This window comes from Trachypithecus francoisi, unplaced genomic scaffold (genome assembly GCF_009764315.1).
Source record: "Trachypithecus francoisi isolate TF-2019V2 unplaced genomic scaffold, Tfra_2.0 Lachesis_group10, whole genome shotgun sequence".
In the NCBI taxonomy this organism is placed as follows: Eukaryota; Metazoa; Chordata; class Mammalia; order Primates; family Cercopithecidae; genus Trachypithecus; species Trachypithecus francoisi.
The window spans coordinates 46,094,378-46,121,405 of NW_022681455.1; the positions used below are offsets into that span (position 1 = coordinate 46,094,378).

At 44.9% G+C, this 27,028-nt stretch overlaps 1 protein-coding gene across 2 annotated transcripts in view; it reads right to left on the reverse strand.

The window, feature by feature from the left end:
* CLIC5 (chloride intracellular channel 5) overlaps window positions 1-27,028 on the reverse strand; it is a 119,449-nt gene that overhangs the window by 18,581 nt on the left and 73,840 nt on the right. For both annotated transcript variants that reach the window (XM_033217363.1, XM_033217362.1), the window contains exon 4: window positions 22,216-22,322. In XM_033217363.1, coding sequence (XP_033073254.1) covers window positions 22,216-22,322 — 107 coding nt within the window. The remainder of the gene's footprint in view (window positions 1-22,215; window positions 22,323-27,028) is intronic.

Sequence of the window (27,028 nt, forward strand, 5' to 3'; positions counted from 1 at the left end):
TTCTTTTTCTCCTACCTGCCAACTCATTCCTCTGACCCTGGCTCAATCTGCCATCCATAGAATTTAATGATCTCTCTTGGCTGATGGTACTCGGGTCATGAAACTATTTGTGTTGAACTTTCTGCTCTGGTAGGAACAAGGGGGATGTGAAAGAAACTAGAGCAACAAAATGATGTTAATTCCTTGTGTTTGTATTTGAAACCCTCACTCTAAATAATTACTCTGAGCAGCTAGATGGGATATCCCTCCGACTACAGCAAGTGAGCCTAGGGTTGGGGCACCCAAGACTCAGGATCACTAATATCCCAGGGACTTGATAGATACCCAGTGTTTTAACTGCTTTCTTCCCCTCTCCACCTCTGCTCTCCATAAAGATTTATTCTGTACCACACACAAATGCACTGGGTAAAATATGTGACGAGGAAACAAGGGGAATAGTTCATAAATATTCTCAGCCATATGCAAACAATCTTAGATTTATTTTTCTCTTTTTTAAGGAGGAAAAAAAATCCACCCATTCCATGATCACTTCCAGATTCATTGAGGTTGATATTACATAAGACCCAATATTGTTTTCTCGTCGTAGAGAAATAATGACTTGGAAACAGCAATTTGAGCTAAGAAAATAATATATTCTTACCAGGGCATGGAGGCTGAATGGGGACTGGGGAGCCAAGACTCTAACCCAGCCTCCAACAAGTTCTTGCAAGCACAGCTCAGCCCTGGTTTGCTGGCAGGCTCAGTGCAGCACAGGTCCTGATGAGCATAAGGCAAAGCAGACCCCTAGGGCTCAAAATGCACATGGAGAGGAGCAGATATCAAAGGTGGTCTTTGAAAGAACGAGAACAGCTCTGTGGGCCCAGGTGGCTGCATGCTCAACTTCTCATATGTGGATTTTCTCTTGTATGTGTGTTGCAGCAAAATAAAAACCAGGAACCCACCTGTGACTGTTGTCTGCAGATTGGATGGGTGTCTGTTCAACTCTCCATGGAGAAGGAGGTTGTGGCTACTGGGCACTGGCCTGGGCCAAGTACCCTCTGCCCTATCTTGTTCCTTTTATTGCCCTAGTCCGGTACCTTAGCACCAGCAAGGAAATACACTCACTGAATCCCTGCAGTGAGCTAGGGATGTTTATGCAACTACCATTTAAACACACAACAAGGCCATTGAGATGGGAAATATTATTCATCCTCATCCAACAGATGAAGAAACTGAGTCTTAGACTTACCCAGGGCACATACGCGTATGCAAACACACACATAGCTGATCCTTAAGCCATTTAAACTACTCCCGGGATGTACAATGGAAATGTGCCTTGTTTTGTTTTCAACTGTTATGGTCTTCCTTACAAGCTCCTAATCTCTGGGTGGTGGGAAAACAACAGCAACTTTAATTTCATCCATTTTGGATGATAACCTAGTCTGATGTAATAATCTAAATAGTCCTTCTAGAGAATTCTGTCTCTTTTGCATTGAAATCCTCAGTTTCTCAGAGAACCTGCCCCTCCTTGCTCTCCTTCTTGAGTCAGTGGGGCTGGGAGTGTGGGACTAGACTCCTGTGACCTCACAGCACTGGGGAGATGGGGGTTCTGGAATCTATGGGTGGAAGACTTTGGAAAGCAAATACAGGTTCTGCATTTCTTCTGTTTGCTTCCTTCCAGAGTAACCATGAGGATGCTGAGTGGGGGTTACAGGTGGGCTGCTTGCCTCCCTCCACAATCCGGAAGGACACCCAAGCAAAGCACCACATGGAGCTCGTAATATGCTCTAGTTCCCTGGCCCCCCTGACTCTCCCTTCTTCTTCATCCCCAACTCCCCTGTGCCAGGAAGGGTGGGCTTTTTTTTTAGTTTTCCTAGGTCAAATAGCCCATCAGTCATAGAGCAGAAAGTCTTGTGGCCTCGCTGCATAGCCAGTGCGACTGTTTCTACTCTGTGAGTTGAGGCCTCCAGGCAGGGTTTTTGATGGGTAAAAACTGAGAAATAAAAGAATTTAGAACATCTTTAAAAAATACGTTGGGTAAAAGTCTACTGTCTTGTTGAAAATGCTATTTTGAAGATCAGAAGCTGAATATTGAATTCCCTTTTCTCTCTTAGAATTCCTTCTACAGAAATCCTAATCTCTCTGAGGTCAATGAATGCCTAGGGCAGATTAGAATCACATACTCAGAGTGGCAGAGAGAAAAATATGTTTAATCTATTAGCCCTATTATAATTTAGGTGCAAAACCCAGGATTTAAGCACAGGGCTGTTAGATTCTAAAACGTAAACTCTTTCCACTCTGCAAGGCCAATTCTGGGTGCCAAGGACTGTCCCATCACTCCTTGGGTATTCACGTGGCCTGACAGGTGCTGCAAACTTTTCTCATTCCCCTGATAGTAGAGGATGGGGCTCCGTCATGACTTCCCCACGCCTTACCTTCCAGCTAATTTGGTAACATATTTGTGTTCTGCTACCAATGCTTGATTTCAGATATAATTCTTAGTACTTTCAGCGACCGCGATTGGGTCTAGAAGGCGTTTTCTCTGAGTAGAGGGGCAGCTATGACCCATCACATCATTTTTCAACTCTGCCTGTACTAGGGGCCAATGCTGTCACAGGGGTTGTGTGACAGCAAGCCATCTGGTCAAAAAGTGAGAAATCCATTTGGATTTTTCCTAGGAAGAAAGAAATATCTAGATATTGAGAAATACCTGGAGCACTGAAGGAAGTTTTAACTTTTCATCTTCTCATTTGAGATCATGTTGATATAACCAAAGGGTGCAAAAAAAGTACCGCAGTGGTTTGAGGAAGACCATGGTGGAGATTTCTCTGGCCATCACATATTTTTGAAGAGAAAACACAGAGATAGCCACGCTTGTTGACATTGATAGTTTAAAACATGAATGGTAATGTGATAGAAACAAAAAAAAAAAAAAATAAGAAGAATATCACCACACACTCATCTATTGTAAGAAGAAGACTTTCTTTCCACAGTCAGCTAGGACAAGAGGAAGAGAAACTGAGAGAGGTCAGACGGACTAGGCCCAAAGATCCAGGAGCAAGTGGGGATGTAGGAGCCGCAGCAGGGCCCAGGAGGATTGAGAGGGTGAGGAAAAGGGCAGGTGCAGGCCAAGCAGGCAGAAATGTAGATGCTGCTATAATGAGCGCAATTTTGAGAAGAGACAAGGTGTTCTAAGGGGATTTTGAGGATGTTCAGCTTTGTGGTGGGCAGTGTAATCAATCCCCTCTCCCACCAGAAAACTTTACATAAAGATCTGCATTCATCTTTCAGGTTTTGGAAATGAGTCATGTAGCTTTTTTCTCAGTTGCCAAAGTCCTTAAAGAGAGAGAACAGTGTCCCTGTTACAGTTAGGTTATATGAGTATGAATGACCACACAAAGGCAAAATTATAAAGCAGGTGGAAACTGGGGTTTTCTCATCCACAGTGACCTTTCTAGGACACATGGCAGGTAAGTGGGGGCTGATCTTCAAGTCCCTTTGACTTTTAAACAATGTCTACACCAGGTTCTTAGACCACATGGAGTCAGAAATGGCAGCAAGGTTTTAGAAGATTGGAAGGGGGCTTTCCGTCAGGTCTGATGGCACTCTCTGCTATGCCTGGGCCCCTCTGGCTATGTTTGCATGTCACTGGTATCATCAAGGAAGAAACAGAGAGTCTGGGTCGAGTATATCAGGGAACCATGGCTTCTGATAACAAACACAGTAGCAGAGCGGCATATTCACTCTGCTGTAAGAGATTTGGGTTTGAATCCTCAGTTATGCTTGTTCACAGGTTCACATCATCTAGTGTCTGGTGCAGAGTGGGACTTGATTAAAGTTAACTATTATTATTATTATTACAGCTGTAGAACTTGGGTTTATGACAGGATGAAGGGGAAGAAGACATCGAGTGAAAGATGAGAGAAGAGGTCAGCTCAAGGTAGAAGTTCAATGTCTGAAGTGAAGCTTATCTGTATATCCTAGAATGTTCTAGGTCCAAGGAGAATCCTGGAGTGCTTGCAGAATGAAGCTCGCTCTTGCCTTTGCTAACACATTAGGGATCTAAAGTTGCCTGGAAGCATCTCTTTGGGTTTGGCTTTGCTTTCTCCAGGCCACATGGGTGTGTCAGATTTTCTCAGTTTGACAGTTTAGAGAGTTCATGTCCACCTTTGGCACCGGACCAAGAACACTGGACTTGGCCTCATAGCCAGAGAGGAGGATGTTGTCAAATTGGCCTTGGCTGTGAATGACCCAGGGGCTCACATGGGGGAGGCAATTCCCAGGCCTCTGTTTCAAGGCACTACTCAAAACAGGAAAGGCAGAAAGACAAACAGCGGTTTATGAGAAAGCAAAACGCAATGGCAACTTCAACAGATTCCCCACTGTTCCCTCGCGTGGCGTCAGCCGGGCTACAGAGAGTGTGCAGCACGTGGTGCCATGGGTATTATTTGTTTGTTCTAGAAAGAATTTCAGCCTCAGAGGAGAAGATGAATTAAATGACAAGCTCCTATAGTTCTTTCCAGTAAGAGGTCAGTAAATGATTCTTTATTTGAAAGGTAGGGTTTAAGTCTTACAACTATGGTGGGTTGGGATATGGGACACTGCTGGTTGCCCACCCTCCTCTGTGGTGGGGAGAATGGGGTGTTTTCTGATATATTTCCAAGGCATTCAGAAACTTTCTTAAGGAAGACACAGATTCTCCATATAGCAGCTTCCCCAAGCTCTATAGGGGATTCATATAAAGAAGCATCTTTTTATTTAATACAGCTCCACAAATCACCCTTATATTTGGCGTATGTTCAGAACTATTAGTACAATGACAAAATGTATATTTCTTTTAAAGGCAAGACACTTTGGCCAGTATTTGGCTGTGTTTAAAACACCAGCGTGGTAAACATTTGGGACAACTTCAGCATGCCTTTAATATAATATTTTCTTAAAGTATGAAGAGAGGTATGGATTCCAGATCCAAATAATTTTCTAAACCTCTTAAAAGCCACAGTATAGAAAGATTATCACTTAGGTCTTCGAATTAAGTTTCCTTTTGTGTAGTCATCTGTAGCATACAAGCTGCCTGAATGTTTATTTATCAACGGGGGGGTGGGGGCGGGAAAGAGAGAGAGAGAGACTGACTCTGAATGCGGGAGGAAGCTGCAGAGCCAGCGATCTCAGAAGCAATCGGGAGAAGTTCTGATTCGGGAACCCGGCCCAGACTTTAGCCATGGGACAGTGGCGACACCTTCTGGCCTATCCTTGAGCAAACAAACAAACAAAAAACTCCCCAAAAACCTATTATGCATTTTCCATAGAGAACACGTACGTGTGTTTTCTATTAGACTTTCCAGAAACTCATAAATGATTATAAAACCTATTGTGCTAATAGAAAGTACGGCATAAATGTTGACTGAAGTTATTAATGCTGATTGTAGTTTATGTGGCCAACTGGATCAGGCTGAAATTTGTGAGTTTTTTAATGGTTACTTTATAACAGGTTATTTTTAAGTATCAGGCCATAGATTAGGTTTAATGCTGATGCTCACACACTTTGAATGAGCTGGTTAAGAGAGATTCTAACTTTATTATCTGTTCCAGCGTTTAGACCTAGAGACTTTCTCAATTCTCCCTCCCCCAAAACACATAGACTGAAGTACGTTCACCACATTTTGTCTTGTTTCATCCTCAAAGAGCCACATCTTTTATATAAGAGCCATTCACAAACTTAAAAACTGCCTCTCTGCCACTGCAATGCTAGATTGAAATAATTACTGGATTTGGTGATTCTGCGAATATCCTACAAATTCTCTTCCAGTTGCCCATTCTTTCATTTGTTAAATAGGCATCTATTCAGTGCCCACTGTGGGCCAACTTTGTGTGCCCCTTTCCCCACATGGATTGCTGGGTGAGGACCCCGATGGGGAAGGTGGGAATTGTTGAGTATATTTAAGGAAATACACATGATAGTCGCTCATTGATTATTCATGGGATTGTGAACTGATTTGGTCACCATTTCCTAAATGACACACTCTTGTTTAACTCAGCACCACATACATATTAAATAGTGGATTATATTAAGTGTCAATATATGCAAGTCAAGAGCACAGATCATGGGACCAGCTGCCTGGCCTGGGGTCCCGGCTCTGACACAGACTAGCCTGGACAGGTTGCTTAACCTGTGCTTGTTTCCTTCTCTGCAAAGTGGAGATCATAACATGGCATACCTTAGAGGGTTGCTGGGAGCAATAGCTGAGTCATCACCTGCAAGAGGCTCAGTACAGTGCCTGGCATGCTGTAAGCAGTTGTTATGTGCAACGTGTATGTGCAATGCATGATGATGCTGATGTATGAGAAACAAAGCATACCAAAAAAGCAACAAAAAATTCTTAGAGCTGCAAGAAAAAAGTGGCTCTTGCCTCTGGCTCTGCTCAGTAAACATCGTGCTTGACTCATCCTCTGCCCTGAAATGCTGACACGAACAGGGATATTCAGCTGTTCCTTTCATTCTGACTCTATAGCCAGAACCACAGTCCCCCAGCCGAAAGCCTTCATCATCACAGATGTGAAATGGGGCAACCTTAAAGATTGGGGGTGACTGATGCTTACACAGAATTCCCCAGATATGCTACATGTACACCTGGACCTCCCTCTCCCTTGCTCAGAGCAGTTCCTTGGACACCCTAACTTGCCCCCACAAAAAACACGGTTTGTGGGGAGAAGTTCCCCACTGGATGTTTGAGTTGCCTTTACTACACGAGTCTTGTATCTTCTAAAGTTTGAAGTGTGTAGCAAATTAAATGTGCAATTTTGCACTTCTGTTTCCTGAAATCTAGTAGGGGGTAAATGACAGATTTTTCCAACACCAAAGCAGAATTTAAAATAGTGTGTCCTTTTTGGTAATGGCTAGGACAGGTATTTTCACCAGAGAGAGAAAAAATTATCTTAACTTGAAAGTGAATATACAAGAATCGAATATACAAGAGTTCAGTCTCCTTTTCTTTGTTACTAGTAGAAAACAGAGCCCATATATATATATATAGTTTTTTTTTTCAGGGTAGCAATGTGCCCTATCAAAAATACTTATCTTCATAGATTCCCAAAATTTCAGCTATAGAAGGCCAAATAAACAAGTTCTGGCTAATGAGATATTGGTGGAAATTAATCAATGGGCTTCTGAAAAAAAATAAGATAGATGCAGCTGGCATTGTCTGGAATGCGGATGTGATATTTGGAGGTGGAGCAACTATCCTGTGAAATAAGAATGAAGATCACACACTAAAGATGGAGAATCAGGAGCTCTAAGCAGCAGCTCAATTTTCGACTTCTTTCAGAAACTACATTTGCCTGGAACTCTCTACTCTCTGGACTTCTTGTTATGTGAGAAAAGCAAATTCCTCTTAAGAAGTAAACATTTATCAAGAGTGTTTAGAACAGGGCATGGCTCATAGTAAAACGCTAGATAGGTTTTGCTAATAAAATACATATTTGCTTTAGTCACTGTAGTCAAGCTTCTATTACAAACAGCCAAACACAACATTTGCCAAAATACATAGGTATTGCCAATATGGCAATATTTCATTATTCCTTTTTTTTTCTAGATAGAGTCTCTCTCTGTCACCCAGGCTGGAATGCGGTGGTGTAATCTCAGCTCACTGCAACCTCTGCCTCCCCGGTTCAAGCAATTTTTCTGCCTCAGCCTCCCAAGTAGCTTGGACTATAGGCACGCGCCACCATGCCCAGCTAATTTTTGTATTTTTAGTAGAGATGGGGTTTCACCATATTGGCCAGGTTGGTCTCGAACTCCTGACCTCGTGATCCACCTACCTCAGCCTCCCAAAGTGCTGGGATTACAGGCATGAGTCACTGTGCCCAACCTCATTATTCCACTTTTATTCTAGCACCTTGCACAGCGTCTGGTACTGAATAAGTATTTGTTGAAAGAATGAGCTATTCAGTGGGGTGTGAGGAAAGACGAAGGACCCTAAAATCATGCAATTCTATGTCTATATACTGATGTAACAAGCTTTAACTCTGTAGAGGAACAATGGTTCCCTTTCTTTGTTTAATAGTAGCCCTTGGTCTTTTGAGAATGGATGAAGGGATTTGATTAGTTTGGCCTGATGTGCCCTCCCACAGAGTCCTAGCCACTTTGTTATCAGAGCCAAGAGAGAAGCATAGGTTAGCACCAACCTCTCTGCCAAATGACTCAGGTGGAACTGAGGCAGTTTCAGACCTGGGCAAAATGTTGAGTAAAACTCATCTTTGGGGTCCCCACAATGGAGACAAAACAGGGATGACTATCACGGCAAACATCAGTGGGCATGAGACCATCAGAGTTTGAGCTGAGTGCAGGAGGTCTGAGAAATCATGTGACTCAACCCTCCCCTCCCCAGAATGTTCAGGAAGGGAAGAGGTTCTAGACATGCACACAGAGAAACATATATATACACACACATATATACACACACACACACACACACACATACATACACACACACATATACAACACACACATATATATTTATTTATTTTATTTTATTTATTTATTTTTTGAGACAGAGTCTCGCTCTATCACCCAGGCTGGAGTGCAGTGGCACGATCTCGGCTCACTGCAAGCTCCACCTCCCAGGTTCATGCCATTCTCCTGCCTCAGCCTCCCGAGTAGCTGGGACTACAGGTGCCCACCACCACGCCCGGCTGATTTTTTTGTTGTTGTTATATTTTTAATAGAGACGGGGTTTCACTGTGTTAGCCAGGATAGTCTCCATCTCCTGACCTTGTGATCTGCCCGCCTCAGCCCCTCAAAGTGCTGGGATTATAGGTATGAGCCACTGCGCCCCGCCAGAGAAACATATTTTATTTACCTTGATCCAGATTATTAAATGCTTTGTCCACCAGGGGTCTTAGAAAAATAATTTGACATTTATCTGACTTCTAGCTGAAAAAACACTAGAAATTAGCCTTCTGTGTTTTTTGACTCTTGGTAAAGTATCACCTTTAACACCAAATAGAATTTCCCTTGAATGCGGTTATAAAAATAACGGTGAAAAGAAAAATTCCACTTCTGCAAAGCCCACCAGCACACTGGCCATCCTACTGAGGAGAGCTGCTCAGTTTCTTGCACTCCTTTGTTAATTGGTTGTAAGTGAGATTATTCACCATGAAGCTTGATATCATATAATGGAGGCTACAAAATCATTGTATGTTCTCAGGTCAAAGACAATGCTAGTCACAGAATATCATAGGATTTAAAGGGGGACTGGGAAGTTTTAAATAAATACAGTCAGAGCATAGGGGAGTCTGCAACATGGGGACAGATTTAAAAGGTGAGGCTCCACAGCCAGGACAGGAAGTGGCTGGAGGACTTGCCTGTGGCTCTGATGAGACCCCGTCATCATCTCCTAGGCAAAGGCATAGACACAGTAGAGGCATGTTGGGGTGTGTGGGATACTTTTTTTCACTCATTTAACAAATAATGATGGAGCATCTGCCCTGGGCAGATGCTGAGCTGGGGTCTGGGGGTGACAATGATGAAGGAGGCACACTCAGCACACTTCCTCACAGAGAGAGCTGCTCAGAACCCTGCTTCTCACAGCACAGCCCAGGACCAGCAGTGTCAGAATCGCCTGGGAGCTCTCAGGCCTCACACCAGATCCACTGCCTAAATATCTGCTTCATAACAAGACCCTGTGGGAAACCAGGATGATATGCCACCCTCAAAATAGGAAAGATTGTTGAGACGAAGACAATTCAGAAGAAACAGAGACAGTAAAGCTCTCTGCCCTCCATCTATTTGTCTAAAAGCAGGACATAGATTTACAAAGACAAAATGTATCTTGCCTCCCCACTTCTACCAGGGAGAACCACTGAAAACAACTTAAGACCCTTATGCTCCTGGAGATGGCTCTGCAGGAATCTACACTGAACAAGCTTTGCTAACTGGCCTTTATCTGCTATTCATTTGCTATCCCCCCAAGTTGCTGCCCCTAGAGACTCAAAGTTTTTTTCCCTTGTCACATCTCTGAAAGTTTACTGTCCTTTGATGAAGATGCTGTGAAACTAGAATTCAAAGCCATCTCTTGGAAAACTCCTCATTATAGGAAATACATGTGTTAATAAAATTATGCTTGTTTTTCTCTTGTTAATCTGTCTTTTGTTACAGGGGTCCCTTCCAACTAAGAACCTATGGGGTTATTCTTCCCCTAAAACTCCCAGGGGATTCAAATGTATGTGCAAGGTAGAAAATGGTCTGGCTAACAAGAGGAATGAAAAGAAGTGCTGCTTTATGCTTAAGCCTTAAGTCTGTGCTTGTCTTTAGCTCATGAGGCTACTCCGGCTCAGCCTGGAAACAAGCTTGAGGTGGGGTGGAGTGTCTTCCTGCAAGACGGCTCTGGAGCGGGATTTGAAAGAAAGCCTGGGGTTTTAAAGGCAAACTTCCATGTAGCAACTTTTCCCCAACAAATTATCCTCTCTAAACTGCTGATAAAGTCAGAATACCAGGCTAGATTTAATCTCTGGTTTTAATTCTTATGTCTTTGCAACACTAGTTGGTAGCAAAAGATGTTTCAAAGCCGAGAAATGCTGAAGCTTTTGCTAGAACTATGATACTTTCAACCTACACACACACACACAATGAAATGTAGACACACACACCCATGGACACACTACTGTACTTCTGTGGTCTGCATATCCTGTGCTTAGTGGTAAAGTTATGAGACTTACATTGTGTCCCATCACGAATATAATTTTGCATGTAAGCACTTTTTTTCAGATTAATTGAAATGAGCCTGTCTAAGGAGGTATGTGATGGCCTTGCCAGTACATGGGAACATCAGAACACACACGAAGTGCATAAGTGTGTGTGTGTGTGTGTGTGTGTGTGTGTGTGTGTGGAGAGAGAGAGAGAGAGAGAGAGATTGAGAAACGTATTTGGTTCCTATACGTAGATTGCACAAAGACAAGAGGTGTCGGTTGCATAGGATGAGGTAACAGTAAGAAGAGGTGAAAGAGCATTTAACTCATGTGCAAATCGGTTGTTTAATGTTCCTTTATTCCCCAGGTCTTGATCTGCATCCAGGCCAGGCCAGGAGAACTCATTCTGGTTAGACAGCGGGAAATTCCACCACATGGAATGGTGTTGGTGGTCTCCGCTCTACTCCAGTCGGGGAGCCCACACAGCAAAATTCCACTAATGAATGCGCCCACCCATGCAGGGCTCAGCTCTCCCCACCCCCTCCTCCCCATGCCTGCCCCATTCAACAGGCCACACCGCCACCAACCGCCTTCCTTACAACTGCCCAAGGATTCGTTTCAGGAGCAAGATTTGTTAAATTATAAATTGCAAGCATCCACCTAATAATGAACCAAATCAAAGACCCTCTGGGGGAATCCCTCGGGCAGCTCATGGGAGGGGCCAGAGAGAGCATTTGCCCCCTCCCCTCCCTCCTGCCCTCAGCCTCAAGGACCCTCCTTGAGGGAGGAGACGAGGACATGCAAATGCAGAGCCCACCAGACCTCCGAGGTGGGTCCCACCGAGCCTAGGCTATTTGTTTTTCCTTGCAAGAATGCTAGTCAAAGCAAAACTTTAACCCAACAAACCAACAAACAAAATACCCCTAGTTGGCTATTTGCACACAGGGGTTGCCAAGGAAGGCAGCCTGAAGGGTCCCTTTGTGACCAGAGGCGTTTTTGAAAGGAGACAGCAATGGCTGCTTTATGAGGAAGTGGCGAGACGGTCACATGTTATCCGCACTGCTGTGGAGGTCGGCCTGACCACCCAGGAGCCTTCATCGAGATGGCCTGATAATAGCCCACCGTGGGGCCCCCAGGCCTCTGTGGAGGTCTTCCTGGGACCCAACTGTCCTCCAAAAGAACTGCTCTGTGTTTCCAACACAGTAGACATGGAGCCCCACGGCCACCTAAGTGACTCTGTTTCTGAGCACGCTACGGGGTAATTAGGTTTCACATTCCTGCTGCTTTTACACGTAGCCTTAGCTTTCTCATCAGACCCGTGGCAGAGCACAAGGCAGAATGAGAAGGGGATGCCGCACCCATCCCCTGGATGGCCAGGCCCTCCAGACAGGGCCACTGTAACACGGGGGGCTGGGGGCTGGGAGGGAGGAAGGGGAGAAGGCATGAAGCGCCTTGTGATTGAAGTGGCTTGGAATAATAAATATACACACTCTCTTTTAAACGTGGCTCACCACATCCTGGGAATCTGGAAAAAATGCCCCACCTCACTGCCCCCCACCCTCCTCCCCACCTACCCCGAAGCAGCAGTGGCTTTCATGACGCTTTGGGGGAAAGCACAGGGCCTTTGATAATAAGGGGCTTGTTAGTTCTAGGCTAACAGCCCTCCCAGGCCGCTCTGAATCCTTTCAAGCACTTTTTTATTTTAGGTCAAGGAAGTTCATAAATGTAAAGACTGGAGGTTGTAGAATGGGGAGAGGAAAGGGAGAAAGAAACATTTGGGGGCAGTTGTCATTGGGAAGGGCTGCCAGGGACCTCCGGGAGATCTGTCAGGCCTGGTGAACATGCCCTTCCCTTGATGCGGGGGACAGATAGTGGAAGGTGACTTTGAGCCTTGAAGAAGACCTAGCCTTGTCTGAACCCTCTAAGCTCTGGCTTAGCTATAACTGAATCCTTGTATAGGAAGACCCTTGCAAATCCACAGGCCTTGAATGAATCGTATCAGCTGGCTCTGGCGACGATTCCTCTGCCTGCCAGAAGAGGGCAGCACATGCTTCCACATTACAGGGAAAGCTGGGTTGCCCAGTCCAAAGGGTGGACACTAGATATGAGGGTAGGGGGGAAGCATTGTGAAATTAATAGCAGCAGCGGCAATAGCTATCACACACTTAGGAACTGTCCTAAGTGATTTATATGCATTAATTCATCTAATTAACATGACAAATCTACAAGAGAAGGTGCTATTACAATCTCCATATTACCGTTGAGGAGGCTGAGGCATACTGAAATTAACAGAACTTGCTATTGTTGCCACGGACTGCCTAAGACTGAGGTCAGCAAATTACAATCCAAGGACTAAATCCAGTTCACTGCCTACTTTCATGCTGCCCTCAAGCTAAGAATTGTTTTGTTTTTTACATTTTTGCATGGTTGGAAAAAAGTCAAAAGAAGAATATTTCATGATGTGAGAATGATGTGAAATTCAAATTTCAGTGTCCATTAATGATGTTTTGTTGGAGCACAGTCCTATTTATTTGCTTACATATTATCTGTGGCTGCTTTATGATTCCTGCAGCAGAATTGAGCAGAGTTTGGTAGAGGCTGTGTAGCTTGCAAAGCCTAAACTACTTACTCTCTGATCCTTTACAGAGAAAGCTTGCCAAAGCCTGACTTACTAGGAAGTGGTACCTGTTTCCAGGCAAGAGGGACAGAGAGCAGAGTTGCTATTTACTGGAAATGGAGCTAGTACAGCTATCCCAGAGCAATTTAGAAGCAATGTTGAACTTGATTCACTTTTTTTCCAACAGGGTAGCTCAAGGTCAAGCAAAAGGAGGGTCTGATATATCACTGAATAGCCTTAAGGAAGTAATAAAAGGTTAGATCTGGAAAGGACTGTGAAAGTCCACTAATACATCTCATCAAGTCTAAGGTGCACATTTTTTTTCACTCTTTAGCATCTGTGAAATCAGGCAATGTCTTACAATCAAAATATGAGAGGTTAAGTGAAAACACTTTGTTTAAGTGATAGCATTTTTTGTTGTTGTTTCTTAGAGGTTTTGTTGTATGTCTGTTTTTGAGATGGAATCTTGCTCTGTCGCCCAGGCTGGAGTGCAGTGGCATGATCTTGGCTCACTGTGACCTCTGCCTCCCGGGTTTAAGCGGTTCTCCTGCCTCAGCCTCCCAAGTAGCTGGAATGACAAGTGTGCACCACCATGCTTGGCTAGTTTTTTTGTAGTTTTAATAGAGACTGGGTTTTGCCATGTTGGCCAGGCTGATCTCAAACTCCTGACCTCAAGTGATCTGCCCACCTTGGCTTCCCAAAGTGCTGGGATTACAGGTGTGTGCCACTGCGCCCAGCCAGTGTTTAAAATAATAGTGTCGTACAATCAATGGCACCTTAGATTAGGCAGTTCCTACCTCCAAAGATCCAGCCTCTTTTTGGTCCTTTCTGTTGATGGGATGCTCAGTTCTTTCGCTGGCAGTCCATTCTACAGATTTAATTGTAAACTTTCTTTCTTTTTTTTTTTTTTTTTCTTAGACAGAGCCTCATTCTGTCACCAGGCTGGAGTGCAGTGGCACCATCTCGGTTCACTGTACCCTCTGACTCCCTGGTTCAAGTGATTCTCCTGCTTCAGCCTCCCAAGTAGATGGGATTACAGGCATGCGCCACCCCAGCCAGCTAATTTTTGTATTTTTAGTAGAGATGGGGTTTCACCATGTTGGACAGGATGATCTCAAACTCCTGACCTCATGATCTGCCTGCCTCGGCCTCCCAAAGTGCTGGGATTACAGGCGTGAACCACCATGCCCGGCCTAACTGTAAACTTCCTAATGTTGAGCTGAAGTGTGCAAGCCTACATTTTCTATACACTGAATGAGGATGATCTTGTTTAATATGTTTACTTTAAGAGTCTTAAGATTTTATTAAAAGGGAGTGAAGGGGAGGAGGCACTGTGACTCCCAGGTAGGCAGGACCAGAGCAGGCTGCAGGAATCAGCCTGTTGGTGTGGTCACACCAAGCAGTCTACAAGATGGGAGGACAGGGATGGGTTGTTGAGGACACAAACCATGAGAAACCATGAGAACCTGAAAAGAAAAGAAAGACTGCCAGTGATACAGATGAGTTCTTTTTCTAGCAGCATTAGCCAGGAGCATGACCCACTGCAGGTGGCACTTCTTAGAAGGAGAAGACTGGAGCAATTTGAAGATTCAGGCCTGAATGGAACATGAACACAAGGAAATAGCGAGGAATGCAGCTGTGGCTGGCTCGCCCCTGCTGCCTTTTAAGAGGGCTCTAGGAGATGAGGAAGGGAAACGAGTGAGGCAGGATGGCAGTCATTGATATTGTGTTAATAAGAACCACAATGTACTCCTTCAATCACATTCCCATTCAGTGAGAATGATCATCTGAATTCTGAGATAAGCTCACTGAGATTCCTAGAATAACCCGAGAGTCTTCTTCCATTCTATGTAGCAGGGACAATCAATTTTTCCAGAATAAGCCCAGGGAGCACAATGCCCACTTCCAGGTTCCAGGAAGAGGAGCCTCTGATGTGAGCCTTAGGGAGGTGGAAACCTTGGCCTTTATTTGGAAACAGAACCAAGACTGCTCAGGGACCTGTGTGGCTAATGGCTACTTTTTTGTTCCAGCCACAAATTGGGAACCAGGAGGTGGTGGGAACTAAGGTACACTCCCTCGCCCTCTAGTAACCAGGTTTGAGCTTGGATTGGAGAGAGAAAGGAGAAGCAGAGGGCTTAGCCCTAACCAGGTGCTTTTCATTTGGGGACATGTGTCCTGGATTTCCTGGGACAGTACCAATTTCTTATAATTTGATTATTTTCAATGAAGGCAATTTGTTAGGCATCTGATTTTCAGTTTGGAAAACATGGCCACTGCAGTTACAACTAATGAAGGGCAATGCAATCTGAGCATGGTCCTTGTACCCTGAACACACAGCACTGTGCCCAGCACATCACAGATACCAAGGAAGATTTTTAGGGCTTTCTTTAGGAAGTTAGAAGCACCTTATTAGGACAAGTATTTTAGGAAGAGTATGTTAGGACATCTCAGTCTTCCATAAAAAGAGAACTAGGTGCAACCTTTCGAGTGAAAGGGGTGCAGTTTTGCATACTTAGTGCAGGACCCCATTCGTCTTGATGAAAATAGATAAGCCCAGATGGGCTGTTTTGTGTCCCATGTCCTGGGTGGACAGAGAGGAGCAGGGAGGTTGGTGACACATGTCTGAAGCTGCAGGGAGGTCTCCTGAGTCTTCCAGAGAAGATGGAGAGAAAGGAAGAAAGTGAGTTTCAGGTGAAGAGAGAACACAGGGCTTGTGAGATGGGGAGGAGCACAGCCCACAGGTGGGGGAAGCTGGAGAGGAGTCAGAGCAGCAGGAAGGCAGCAGGGCCTGGAGTCTACAGCAGCCTGAAAGAGAAGTCACAGGAGGGGAGAACCAAAGAAAATGGAAACCACAGCTCCTCTGTGCCTGCGGCTCACAGTAGGAATATTTGTTATTCTTCTGGGAGGCTGGTTTGTTTTTATCTTCTAGGAGGACCGAGCTGCAGCTGACCAGGGGCCCTGTTTTGCTTTGTCTGCTCACAAGTTTAGAGCCAACTTTGTGGTCTACCTTCTGTGTGGTGCACGAAGGCCCCGGGGCTGCCCCGACTGTTTTAACTCACCCAGGGCTCCATTTTTTGGTAGTCTCCTTGTTTTTCTTTCTCACCTCCTCCTGGCCTTTGTTGGTTTGACATGCTTTATACATCCCTGTGAGTAACTATAAAACCTTTCTGAAACAAGTGGAGTATAAATTTTAAAATGGAAAGAAGGCCTCCCAAGACAGAGGAATACAGAGGTGGAAATAGGAGAGAAGAGTGGATTTGAAGGGGGAAGAAAAGGGGGAATTCATAGGAAGCCTTGAAAGACTAAAATCATCCAGATTGGGCAAAACACCATTTAGTGCAGGTCACCTGAGCGGCCTGAGCGAGCTTAAGCCTTGAGACTGCATGCGATACAGATTAGATACGATTGCACTTGGCGCTTTTTAGACCTCTCACTAGGGGAAAGGCAGTCCCATGGAAGTGGGCTGTGCAAAAGAATGATGGACGGAAGGTGGTCGGCGTGAATACAGCAGGAGAAATACTGAATTCTTGTCTTAGGCTACAGGCGTAGGCATGCCTGCTTCTTCTCCAGCTACAAAGAAAGGGGCAAAAGCACATGAGAATACGACATTGGCACCAAAAACAAGGATTTTCACTCTTGTTGCCCAAGCTGGAGTGCAGTGATGCGATCTCGGCTCACTGCAACCTCCGCTTCCCGGATTCAAGTGATTCTCCTCCCTAGGCCTCCTGAGTAGCTGGGATTACAGGTGCTTATCATCACACCCGACTAATTTTTGTAGTTTTATTAGAGACAGGGTTTCGCCTTATTGATCAGGCTGGTCTCAAACTCCTGACCTCAGATGATCCACCCACCTCGGCCTCCCAAAGTGCTGGGATTACAGGGGTAAGCCACCGTGCCCGGCCCCAGCAGCTGACTTTGAACATGGTGGTGGGCATTATTCCAAGCACACTTATGAGGTATGCACAGTTATTACCCCCATTTCACAGATGAGGAAACTGAGGCATTACAGAGTTGAAGTAACCTGCCCCATGTTACAAGGACAAGAGGCAAAGCTGGTGTCTGAACTCTAAAGCAGTCGGCTTTAGAGTCTGCAAGCTGAGCCACACAGAGTTGCCTGCCTCTCTGCATGGGAAACATGGCATGTTTAGAAACACAGTCCTTATCCTTCTCCCCAAAACAAGGGGTGGGGGTGAGAGATCTTAAGGCACAAGAAAACGAAGCAAATTCCCCAAGTAGCACCTGACTTAATGTGGGGTCTTACCACCCAGTCATGAGAAAATCCAGGCTACATTTAAGTGAAGTGAAGAGCAGGTTTGGAAAGAGTGAGAGGAGGGGGCATGGAGGCAGAATCTGGTTACTGCAGACCAAAGGGACCCAGATTTAGAAATTACAGAGGAGGGGCGAGTACAGTGTTAGTCCTCAACACGGAGCACAGAATCATCACTCGGGGAACAAACAAAAATGCAAGGCTGCTGAGGTATGAGAGTCGGGCCAGGCCACTGACGCTCCTTGATGACACTTTGGAGAGGAGGACCATTCACCAACAAAGTCTAAAAAGTAGAAAATAGACTGAATGGGTGGGAGATCTGGAAGAGCTCACTGAGGGGGAAGCAAGAGCTGAAGCAGCAGTTTCTGATGCCATTATTCATCCTGGTCCTATTTTTGTGCTAATAGCAATAATCAAAATAATCAAATTTAACAGTTACTAGGCCAGGCTCTGCACTAAGGGTTTTACACGCACTGAGTTATAAAATAGATGAACCTGCATTACAAACCTTGGTGATATTATTTTGCCTTAATTGGCAGATAAAGAATCTGAATATAAAGTCCATTTTACAGATGCAGAGCCAGAGGCTCAGAGAAAGTAAGTCTCTTGGGTAAAGTTGTGCAGTTAAAAGTGATGGGATTCAATCACAGGCCAGGAATTGCATGTTTTCATGTTTTACAGCCCCCTGTAGATTGTTAGGTTCATGGAGGGCAATGACTTTGTCTCATTGCCTTGGCAACTCCAGAACCTAGCACAGTACCTGGCACATAAGCAGTGCCCTTTAAATATTAGCTCGGACTTGTAGACACTTTGTATAACTTGCAGTTTTTTGAATGAATCAATGAATGACTGACAGTACAGACTAATGGATGATTCTCTCCATTACTCCAGTACTGCCGGGATGGCTCCCATGGATGTGGTAGCTGGGAACTTATGAGGCTTTGGGGAACAACAGGGAAATTTTACTTGGTGGTTCCTGTAGTCACCACAGGAGTGGAGAGATGACCCACCATGGAGAACCATGTAACGGTGTTGGTTTTTCTCATGTTTTCATGTTGAGAGGGCAGAGAAGGATGATGACCTGGGTCAGTGTGTGTATAGGGGCTGGGGCATTAGTGACCAGGTGGAGGGGAGGGAGGGCTCTGCTCAAGATAAAGTAAATGAAAACACAAGAGAAACCCTTTAAAGAAAGAAAGTTGGAGAACTAGGTGCAGCGCTGAAGATCCAGAGGGGAAACAAAACGGCAAAGTAGTGTAGGGCGGCATATGGAAGGAGGCCTGGGCCTCAATGCTGATGCTTTTGGGGAGCTGCCACAGCCACAGAGCTCACACAGAACAGAAAGGGGAGGGACCCTCTCCCGGGTCAGGGGCTGTGGGGCTCTGGGACCGTAGCGTAGGAGCCGTGTTGCTCTCTACAGGAGGGCAAGCCCTACGGGAGCCTTGACCTCTGGCTTGCTAAGTCTAAGAATTTTGGACCCAGTGGACCACAACTGGGGGATATTGGGTGGGAGGAAGGACAAGTAAAGAGGAAGGGAGGGGCGTGGACAAGTTATAGGTCTAGGGAAGGAATGTGTGGTGTCTTGTTAAACAGAAGGTGGAATAGCACATCTGAGGACAGGCTCTTTGGGAAAGCAGCAATGCTGGAGCTTTGAAATGTGCAAATGAGTTAGGGGAAGCAGGAGTCACAAGGGCAAGTCTCATTACAGAAGAAAACAGGGTGAAACAGAAGAAGGGGAAACAATGAAAATTGGAGAGTACTGAGTTTATAAGAAATGGATATGCGGCATTTGGTGGAAACTGGCTTTGGCCTTGGGAATAGGAGAACTGTAAATATGGATAATATGTAAATACCATTTATAATTTTAAAAACCTGGAAGGCTCAAATAAGATAATCTTTCTGAGGGCACTTTGACAAGTATGAAAGAAGATATTTGTGGCCAAGAGGAAAGGATGCTGGGTGTGGCGTCTGAAAATGAGGGTTCGAGAGCCAGCTCTGCCTTGGGGGCAGACAAGTCATGGGTCCTCTTGTTTGGTTCTGCGTCCTCAGCTGGGAAAGCAGCAATGACTGTTCTTTCTCACAATGGCTCTGAGGGGCCGTATTCATCCTAGGACTGCTACGACAAAGTACCACAAGTTGGGTGGCTTAACACAACAGAGACTTTTCCCCTTACAGTTCCAAAATCAAGGTGTTAGCAGGTGTCTTTCCTTGCCTCTTCCAGCTTCCGGAAAGCTAAGAGTTCCCTGGCTTGTGACAGCATCACCCCAGTCTCTGACTGTCTTCACATGACCTTCTCCCCTGCATGTCTCTATCCTCTCCTCTCCTCCTTTTTTTTTTTTCTTTTTTCTTTTTTTTTTTTTTTGAGGCAGAGTCTCGTTCTGTTGCCCAGGCTGGAGGACAGCAGTGTGATCTCAGCTCATCGCAACCTCCGCCTCCTGGGTTCAAGTCATTCTCCTGCCTCAGCCTCCCAAGAAGCTGGGACTACAGGCATGTGCCACCACACCTGGCTAATTTTTGTATTTTTAGTGGAGACGGGGGTCTCAAAGTCCTGACCTCAGGTGATCCACCCGTCTTGGTCTCCTACAGTACTGGGATGACAGGTGAGAGCCACCACACCTGGCCCCTCTCCTATTCTTTTAAGAACAGCAGTCATTGGATTTAGGGACTACACTAAATCCAAGATGATCTCATCGCCAAATCCTTAACTAATTATAGTTGCAAAGACCCTATTTCCAAGTGAGGTTACATTCTGAGATCCCAGGTGGACATACATTAAAACAAATTTTTTTTAAAGACAGGACCTTGCTCTTTCACCCAGGTTGGAATGCAGTGGCATGATCATAGCTCACTGCAGCCTTGACCTCCTGGGTTCAAGCAATCCTCTTGTCTTGGTTTCCTGAGTAGCTGGGACTACAGTCATACATCACCTTGCCCAGCTAATTGAAAACAAGTTTTTTTTTTTAAGACAGGGTCTTGCTATGTTGCCCAGGCTGGACGTGAATTCTGGGGGAGTACTACTCAGCACACTACAGGGTCCAAGCAGCAATGAAGCAAGAGCACCAAGTAGATTGAAAGTGTTTTACACAGGCTTCTTCTTATTTCCAGAAGCCACTCTCTTTCTAGTTTCTCTACACACACCTCTAATGGGTGCCATTGCCCACAAGACAGAGAACCAAGCCCTCCAGGCTGGCACTGCAGGCTTCAGTCACTTTTTCCAGTCTCTGTCCCTGACTTTTTCTCAACTTCCCCACATCTTCCACTCAATGATCTCAGCCGACTGCTTCTTTCTTAATCTTTATGACCCAGTTGAAACTCCCAGAAAAGGAGTCTCATGCATTTACCCCCATGGTAAATGCTTCTGGTTCTGAATACCTTCGACAGAAATTATTTTGTTCTTTTACCAGTGGTTAATCGGCTCTCCAGACTCTCTTGGATCAAACTGACTTGAAGCCTTTCCTTCTGCACCTGCCAGGCACTGCAGACTGAGGAAGTGTTTGTTTCTTCTTTGGACCTCCAGAATCGAGTTTTGCACTTGTCACAATCCAGGTCCTCAGTAACTTCCTAAGTTATTTACTTCCCACTACACCAACTCTGTTCCTGCCAACATTTCATCTCTTTGACCATGCATGGCTGCATATGCTGGTAGCCTTGATCCAAAGAGATGCTATTCTCCTTGGAGCTTCTGGGGCATCTAGCATCTATTCCCTTGTTTTGGTCCATTGTGCATCAGTCACTCGTTCATTCACAAAGATTCATGGAGCACTTACACTGCTTGGCTTTGTGCTGGACTCCAGTCATCCAGCCTGTGAGGATGTCTTGTCATCCCATTCTGAGGGCAAGGGAATGGCTGCCATTGCACATAGGATAAAAATCCAAGCCCCCCAGGTTGGCACTGCAGTGGCCAGTCTGTTCCTCATGGGCCTAACACCATTCTTCAAGTGTTATGCTTGCTTAATTGGACGGTTCCATGCAAGTGGCTTTAGGTAATTCTTAAAGGGCAATGACAAATGAAGGACTGCAAGTGCTGTGAGCTTAATTGGAGGGAACTCAGCTCCCTTTCAGAAGGCCCTGCAAGAGACCCAAGTTCTGAATTCTGCAGCCAATGCCAGAAACGAAGGGCCCAATGTAGGATGGGATAGGCTTTGAGGAGTGGCTTTCCAGGGCCCACTGTCCTGCAGAAGGGGAGAACACAGCTCAGGCCTGCCTTCCGCATTTGCCACAGTAGTGACTGTGCTGCCTCTCCCTTGGCCTCTGGAAAAATCCGTGGAGAAATCTTGCAGGGACCAGAAGGAAGAGGGAATATGTTTTTCTAATGTGATCACAGGCAGGGTTGTGAACTTGGGACAATGGGCAGTTAGGACTGTCCTGCGCAGTGCACTATGCTGTGCAATAAGGCAGGCTCAGAGCACAAACTGTGTTCCTCTCTCCAGCTTGGCAGTAAAGCCCTGGCCTTTCCTCCTGCACCAGCCAGGCAGCAGGATCCACCACCGCCTCCCCTGTGTCAAGGGGGACTAGATGGTGGTGGTGGGGAAGTGGGGGCAAATAATAAGCAGTATTGGTTCCAGATGCTTCTCTGGCCCAAGTATTTGACATACCCACGAGCAAACTGAAGATGCCTTGGGCAGCAAACAGACACTGCCGGGGTTCTTGGTGGAAGGGAGTCACTCACCGGCATTGTTCTGCTGCTTGGTGTTTTTGATGTACGCAGAGAACTTGGAAAAGATGTCAATGCCCGCTGTGTTGGATTCCCGGTGTTTTGCAGCCAGTTTGGGGTACCTGAAATGGAGGATGCAGTGTTCTGTGAATCAGTAGACTTGGAGCTCCTTTAAAGGCGAGCCTATCCCTATCACGATGAGTAATATCTCCCTTTCCAGCTGCATCTACAAAATGTTTTGGGGGTCTTTATCCTCATCTTATAGGGAGGGTGGGCATTCTCAGCCTTAGGTCATCCATGGAAGAAACCAGAGGCCAGAGAGGTGCTGAGATCTGCCTAGGGTGACACAGTCTGCTAGGTAAAGAACCAGAATACCACTCAGGGGACTTAGGATGTGTGCCCTTTTATTGGGACCACCAACAGTGATGTGCCAGTGAGAGGGCCCAACCAAACTTCCTGCTGAGCTTGCCTCTCTATCAGGTAGGGTTCTCAACACTTCCCCTACCCACTAAAATAGCCATCTATTGCTAGTACTGTGATTATAATCCTAGCTACACAGAGCTGATTCTGGGAGCAAGGAGATGCCAGGTATGTTAGCACTAAATCACTTCTCCAAAGGAAGAATACCCACAGTCCTTTTCTGACACGTCCTTCACATGCTTATTATTTGTGTGCAGTAATAAGATGCAGAAACTACCAAGCTCCAACAAAGGACATGTGTTTTCAATTGTTTTATTTTATTTTATTTTATTTGGAGATAGATTTGCAATGATCCAGCCCTTGCCGCCCCACCCCCCACCCCACCCCCAGAGCCTTTCATTTTGAAGCCAGAATAATACAAGAGGCAGGCTGGAGTTAGGATGATTGGCCTTGAGACTGAAGGAGGTAAACTTGCTCATGTGGGAACCCAGGGCTTGGACTCATTAGCCCCATCAAAGTGAGAAAATCAACTCAAGTAAATATTATTTCACAAGCATTTTATGGGTATGGCCATGTAGGGGTGGGAAGAGATGGGGACAGTTAGTTGCCAGGTTATCATTATCTTCAATTAATATGCACCTTTGTGATCTCTGGGTGAATAGTTTTTGACTGCGGGCTGTTGGATTGTTTTATGTTTAAAAAGCAAAATCCTTTTTGTCTGTTTTGATGTTTTTGATAGTTTGAACCAAACAAGATTTAAAAAAATATTTGTTGTTCTTGAATGCTTTTCTGTTCCTCAACTGGCCCATGAGCTAGGACTCCTTTTGGGGCCATGTTATGTGGCTGTGTAATTTCAGAGATACTGCCATTGGAAGAGTCCAACTCTCTGCTGTGAGGCAGATAAGGAAGGCATTATTGTCCTCCTTTTACACAGAAGGGAACTGGATACCTGAGAAGATAAATGTTGATGGCTAATAAACGGTGGAGGGACGATGAGAACCTGTTTTCCTGGCCCTGCAGCAGTGTCCTTCCCCCTCCACTGCTTCTCTGGAAACAGTGAAAGGTAATTTGCATTGAGCACCTACTGTGCGGCATGCACTGTTCTAATCCCTTTACACAAATTCACCATTTGCTCCTCAGAACAACTCTATTGGTACTGTTATTAGCCTATCTTCCCATACAAGGAAACGGTGGCATAGAGAGGTTAAGCAATTTGCCTGAGGTCACATGGCTGCCTGGCAGAGCCAGGATCCCAACCCAGGCAGTTTCACTGTGGAAGACTAGGTTTTAAATTCCACGTTGTGTGGCTTCCCATAACGTTGATTCTCAAAGCCCCAGAGCCCTAAAGGCTGAGCTACGCATCCTGGAGGAGCTGTCTCCATCCACCAGGAGGGGGCGCTCTGCACCGATGCTCCACATATGTCTTCCTGGGTATACTGAGAATCATCACATTCATCTGCTGTGGCTGGGGGCACACAGCAGGGGTTCCTGCAGGATACTAGATAATCTACCAAGACGTGGGAATTTAGTGGCATCTCATCTTATTTCGGCCATCTCACATATAATTCAGCATGCTATTAGAATCGATAAACTTAAATTACCATTAACAAATGCCAAGTGTTCTTCGTTTCTCCTTGATAATGTAAAGACAGAAAGGCCTAGAAAATGCACCTCAGTGGGTAGCTTGGTATGGGTTTCTTGCTTTGTTTTGCTGTATCTCATCAATTGGTCAAACTTTCAGTCATCTGATCATTTCTTCACAATCAGCGTGGGTCAAATAGGGATATGTGGTACCAAATCCAAGATGATGACAGAGGATTGTGTATTCAGGGGGCTATGGTGGTGTCATCCTGTTTCCCAAGCACTAGAACTCGTTGGGACTTTACTGTATAGTGCAGTGTTCCATTTGAGCTTTGTTCTTGTGGGAAACGTGTCTCTAAGATGTCAATCTCACAAATTTCAGTAACTACACTGAGGGAGGATACTGTATGGGATAAATGCATTCATTTTACCTCCATATTTATGGCATGTTTTAAATACGCAAAGAAGTGGACTACAAAGAAGATTTTGTTTCTCTAAAAGGCTAGGGGAGAGTGTTTCATTCACAGAAACAGCTTTGAAATAACATTTGATGTGATCTGATGATAATCAAAGAGATGATAAAGTTTTCTAACTCAGGAGTCAGCAAACTGTGACCCATGATCCCTATTTGTCTGTGGTTCTCAAGCTAATAATGGTTTTTACATTTTTAAATGCTTGAAAAAAATCAAAAGGAGGATACTGTTTTGTGATATGTGACAATAATATGAAATTCAAATTTCAGTGTTCATAAGTAAAATATTATGGAAACAGCCATGCCCATTCACTTCCATACTAGTTTATGGCTTCTTGCCCCGTGTCACCATGGAATTGTGACAGACATTGAAGAGCACACAAAGCCAAAAACACAGGACTATCTGACCTTTTACAGATAAAGCTACTGACTCCTGATCTAAATGATGAAAATTTCTCTCCAACCTGTTTTTAAGATATCTTATTTCAGATGCATGCACTTAACTTTCATTCTGGGAAGTAAAACAGTTGGCTTCTCACCAAAAAAAAAAAAAAAAAATTCAAAAGTAGAAAATAGTAGCAAAAAGGAAGAGAAAACCATTGCAGATGGTAAGTGCCCTAACTGGTTTAGAGTTTCAGCTGATTTCTCACTGACTAGTCGCAGCCAACCAAGACACTAAACAAAAGGATACCCGCCATGCAATTAAACCAATGTGCATGAAACACCTACTGAGGACCAGGCCCTGAGACTGGTGTTGGGGATAGATACACTGGAGAAAAAGAAAGACGATCCTGATGGAATGGCCTTGCTGATGGCAGCTTGAGTGTTTTCCCTCCTTTTTCTAAGGAGCTGAAAAGTGGAAGGACTTCCTCTTTCTCTCCCTTCTCCCTTGTTCCCACTTCCTTAGTTCACCAAACCCTCAGGCGAGAAAGAGGTTAATGTGTCTGACTTTTCTAATCCTTGACTGTGTGCTTTACTCATGTCTGCTGTGTAAGCAAAATATCCCTGGAGGTGAAAGAGGCCTGGCTTATTCATTAAAAAGATATCCCTTAGGATCTGGGGTTTTAAGACCTAAGGTCACCAATTGTCTGTACAATTGCACCTGGGAGACAGACCCAAAACAGGCACTGACTGCTCTTTCTCTTTGATCTACCGTTTAATGAGCTCTTACTTCATATCAGGCACTATGCTCAGTAGTAGTATTTTCTACAATAGCCCTATAAGATCAACAGTATGGTTCTTGTTTTATAGATGTGAGAATTAAAGATTCTAGAGATTTCAGGTCATTTGCCTGATGAATGAATAATGCATATTCATTAAATAGCCATGTAATTCTATTTCCCAGCTGCTCTCTCACCTAAGCACCTAAGCTAGCATCGTGTGTGGATTCTGACCAATGTGATAGGAGGGAAAGTAACGTCACCATGACATTTTTTTTTTTCAGCCCTGGCCCTGCAAAACCCTTTGGGAGATCTTTCTTCTCTCTCTCCCTGCTGAAGGAGCCTTGGAGGGCATGTATTCCAAAAACTACAGGATGGAACAGGGCCACACTACCCTCTGAGAATTTGCTCAAATGAGAAATAAACCTGTGTTCTGTTAAGCCATTGGAATTTTATGGTTGATTTGTTAGTGCAGCCTAGCACAACCCTAGTGGTATGGATTTGAACCTGAGTCACTCTGACTCTAAACCTCCTGTCCCCAGCTACCATGCCATCCTGTGTGAGGTCTGGAGGCTGTTTCTCTACCTCCCAGAAGGTCAGAACATTCTTGTTTTTCACTGTGATGAGTTATCGCTATACGTTTTTTAAAATAATGAATTCAAGTTGTCTTCCAATTCTGTCAGTGTTCTGAACCCTGTTGATACTTAAATCATTCTTGCTAGATGACTGAGTAAATGACATACTGTGTAACTAGACTATATCAGTTTACCCTCCTGAATTTTTATTACAGCATCTATGTAGTAGGATTATTTGAGACAGTAACCAGCTCTGCAAGAGTACTTTGAGAAACTCATGGAATCGTGGAACATGCAACAAAAGGCATTTTGGAGACTATGTAGTTTCACCCCCTCGTTTTAGAGATGAGAAGGCAAGGAGGGTCTGAGAGGGCCCAAGGTCATACGACAAACACTGGTAGACAGGTTGCCAGAGGCAGGGCTCCTGACTCTCAGTGCTGAATCCTAGAAACTTCGGCCACTCCATGGAGATGAAAGGCAAGGGCCAGAATGTCTCAACAGTAATCCCAGCATTAATCACAACACTTCCTTGTCGAGTGTTCACTGGGTCAGTCTAAGGAGAGGGATGGATGTTAGTCTCATTTAGAAACAACTTGAGACTTCCTGGATTCCTCATTTTG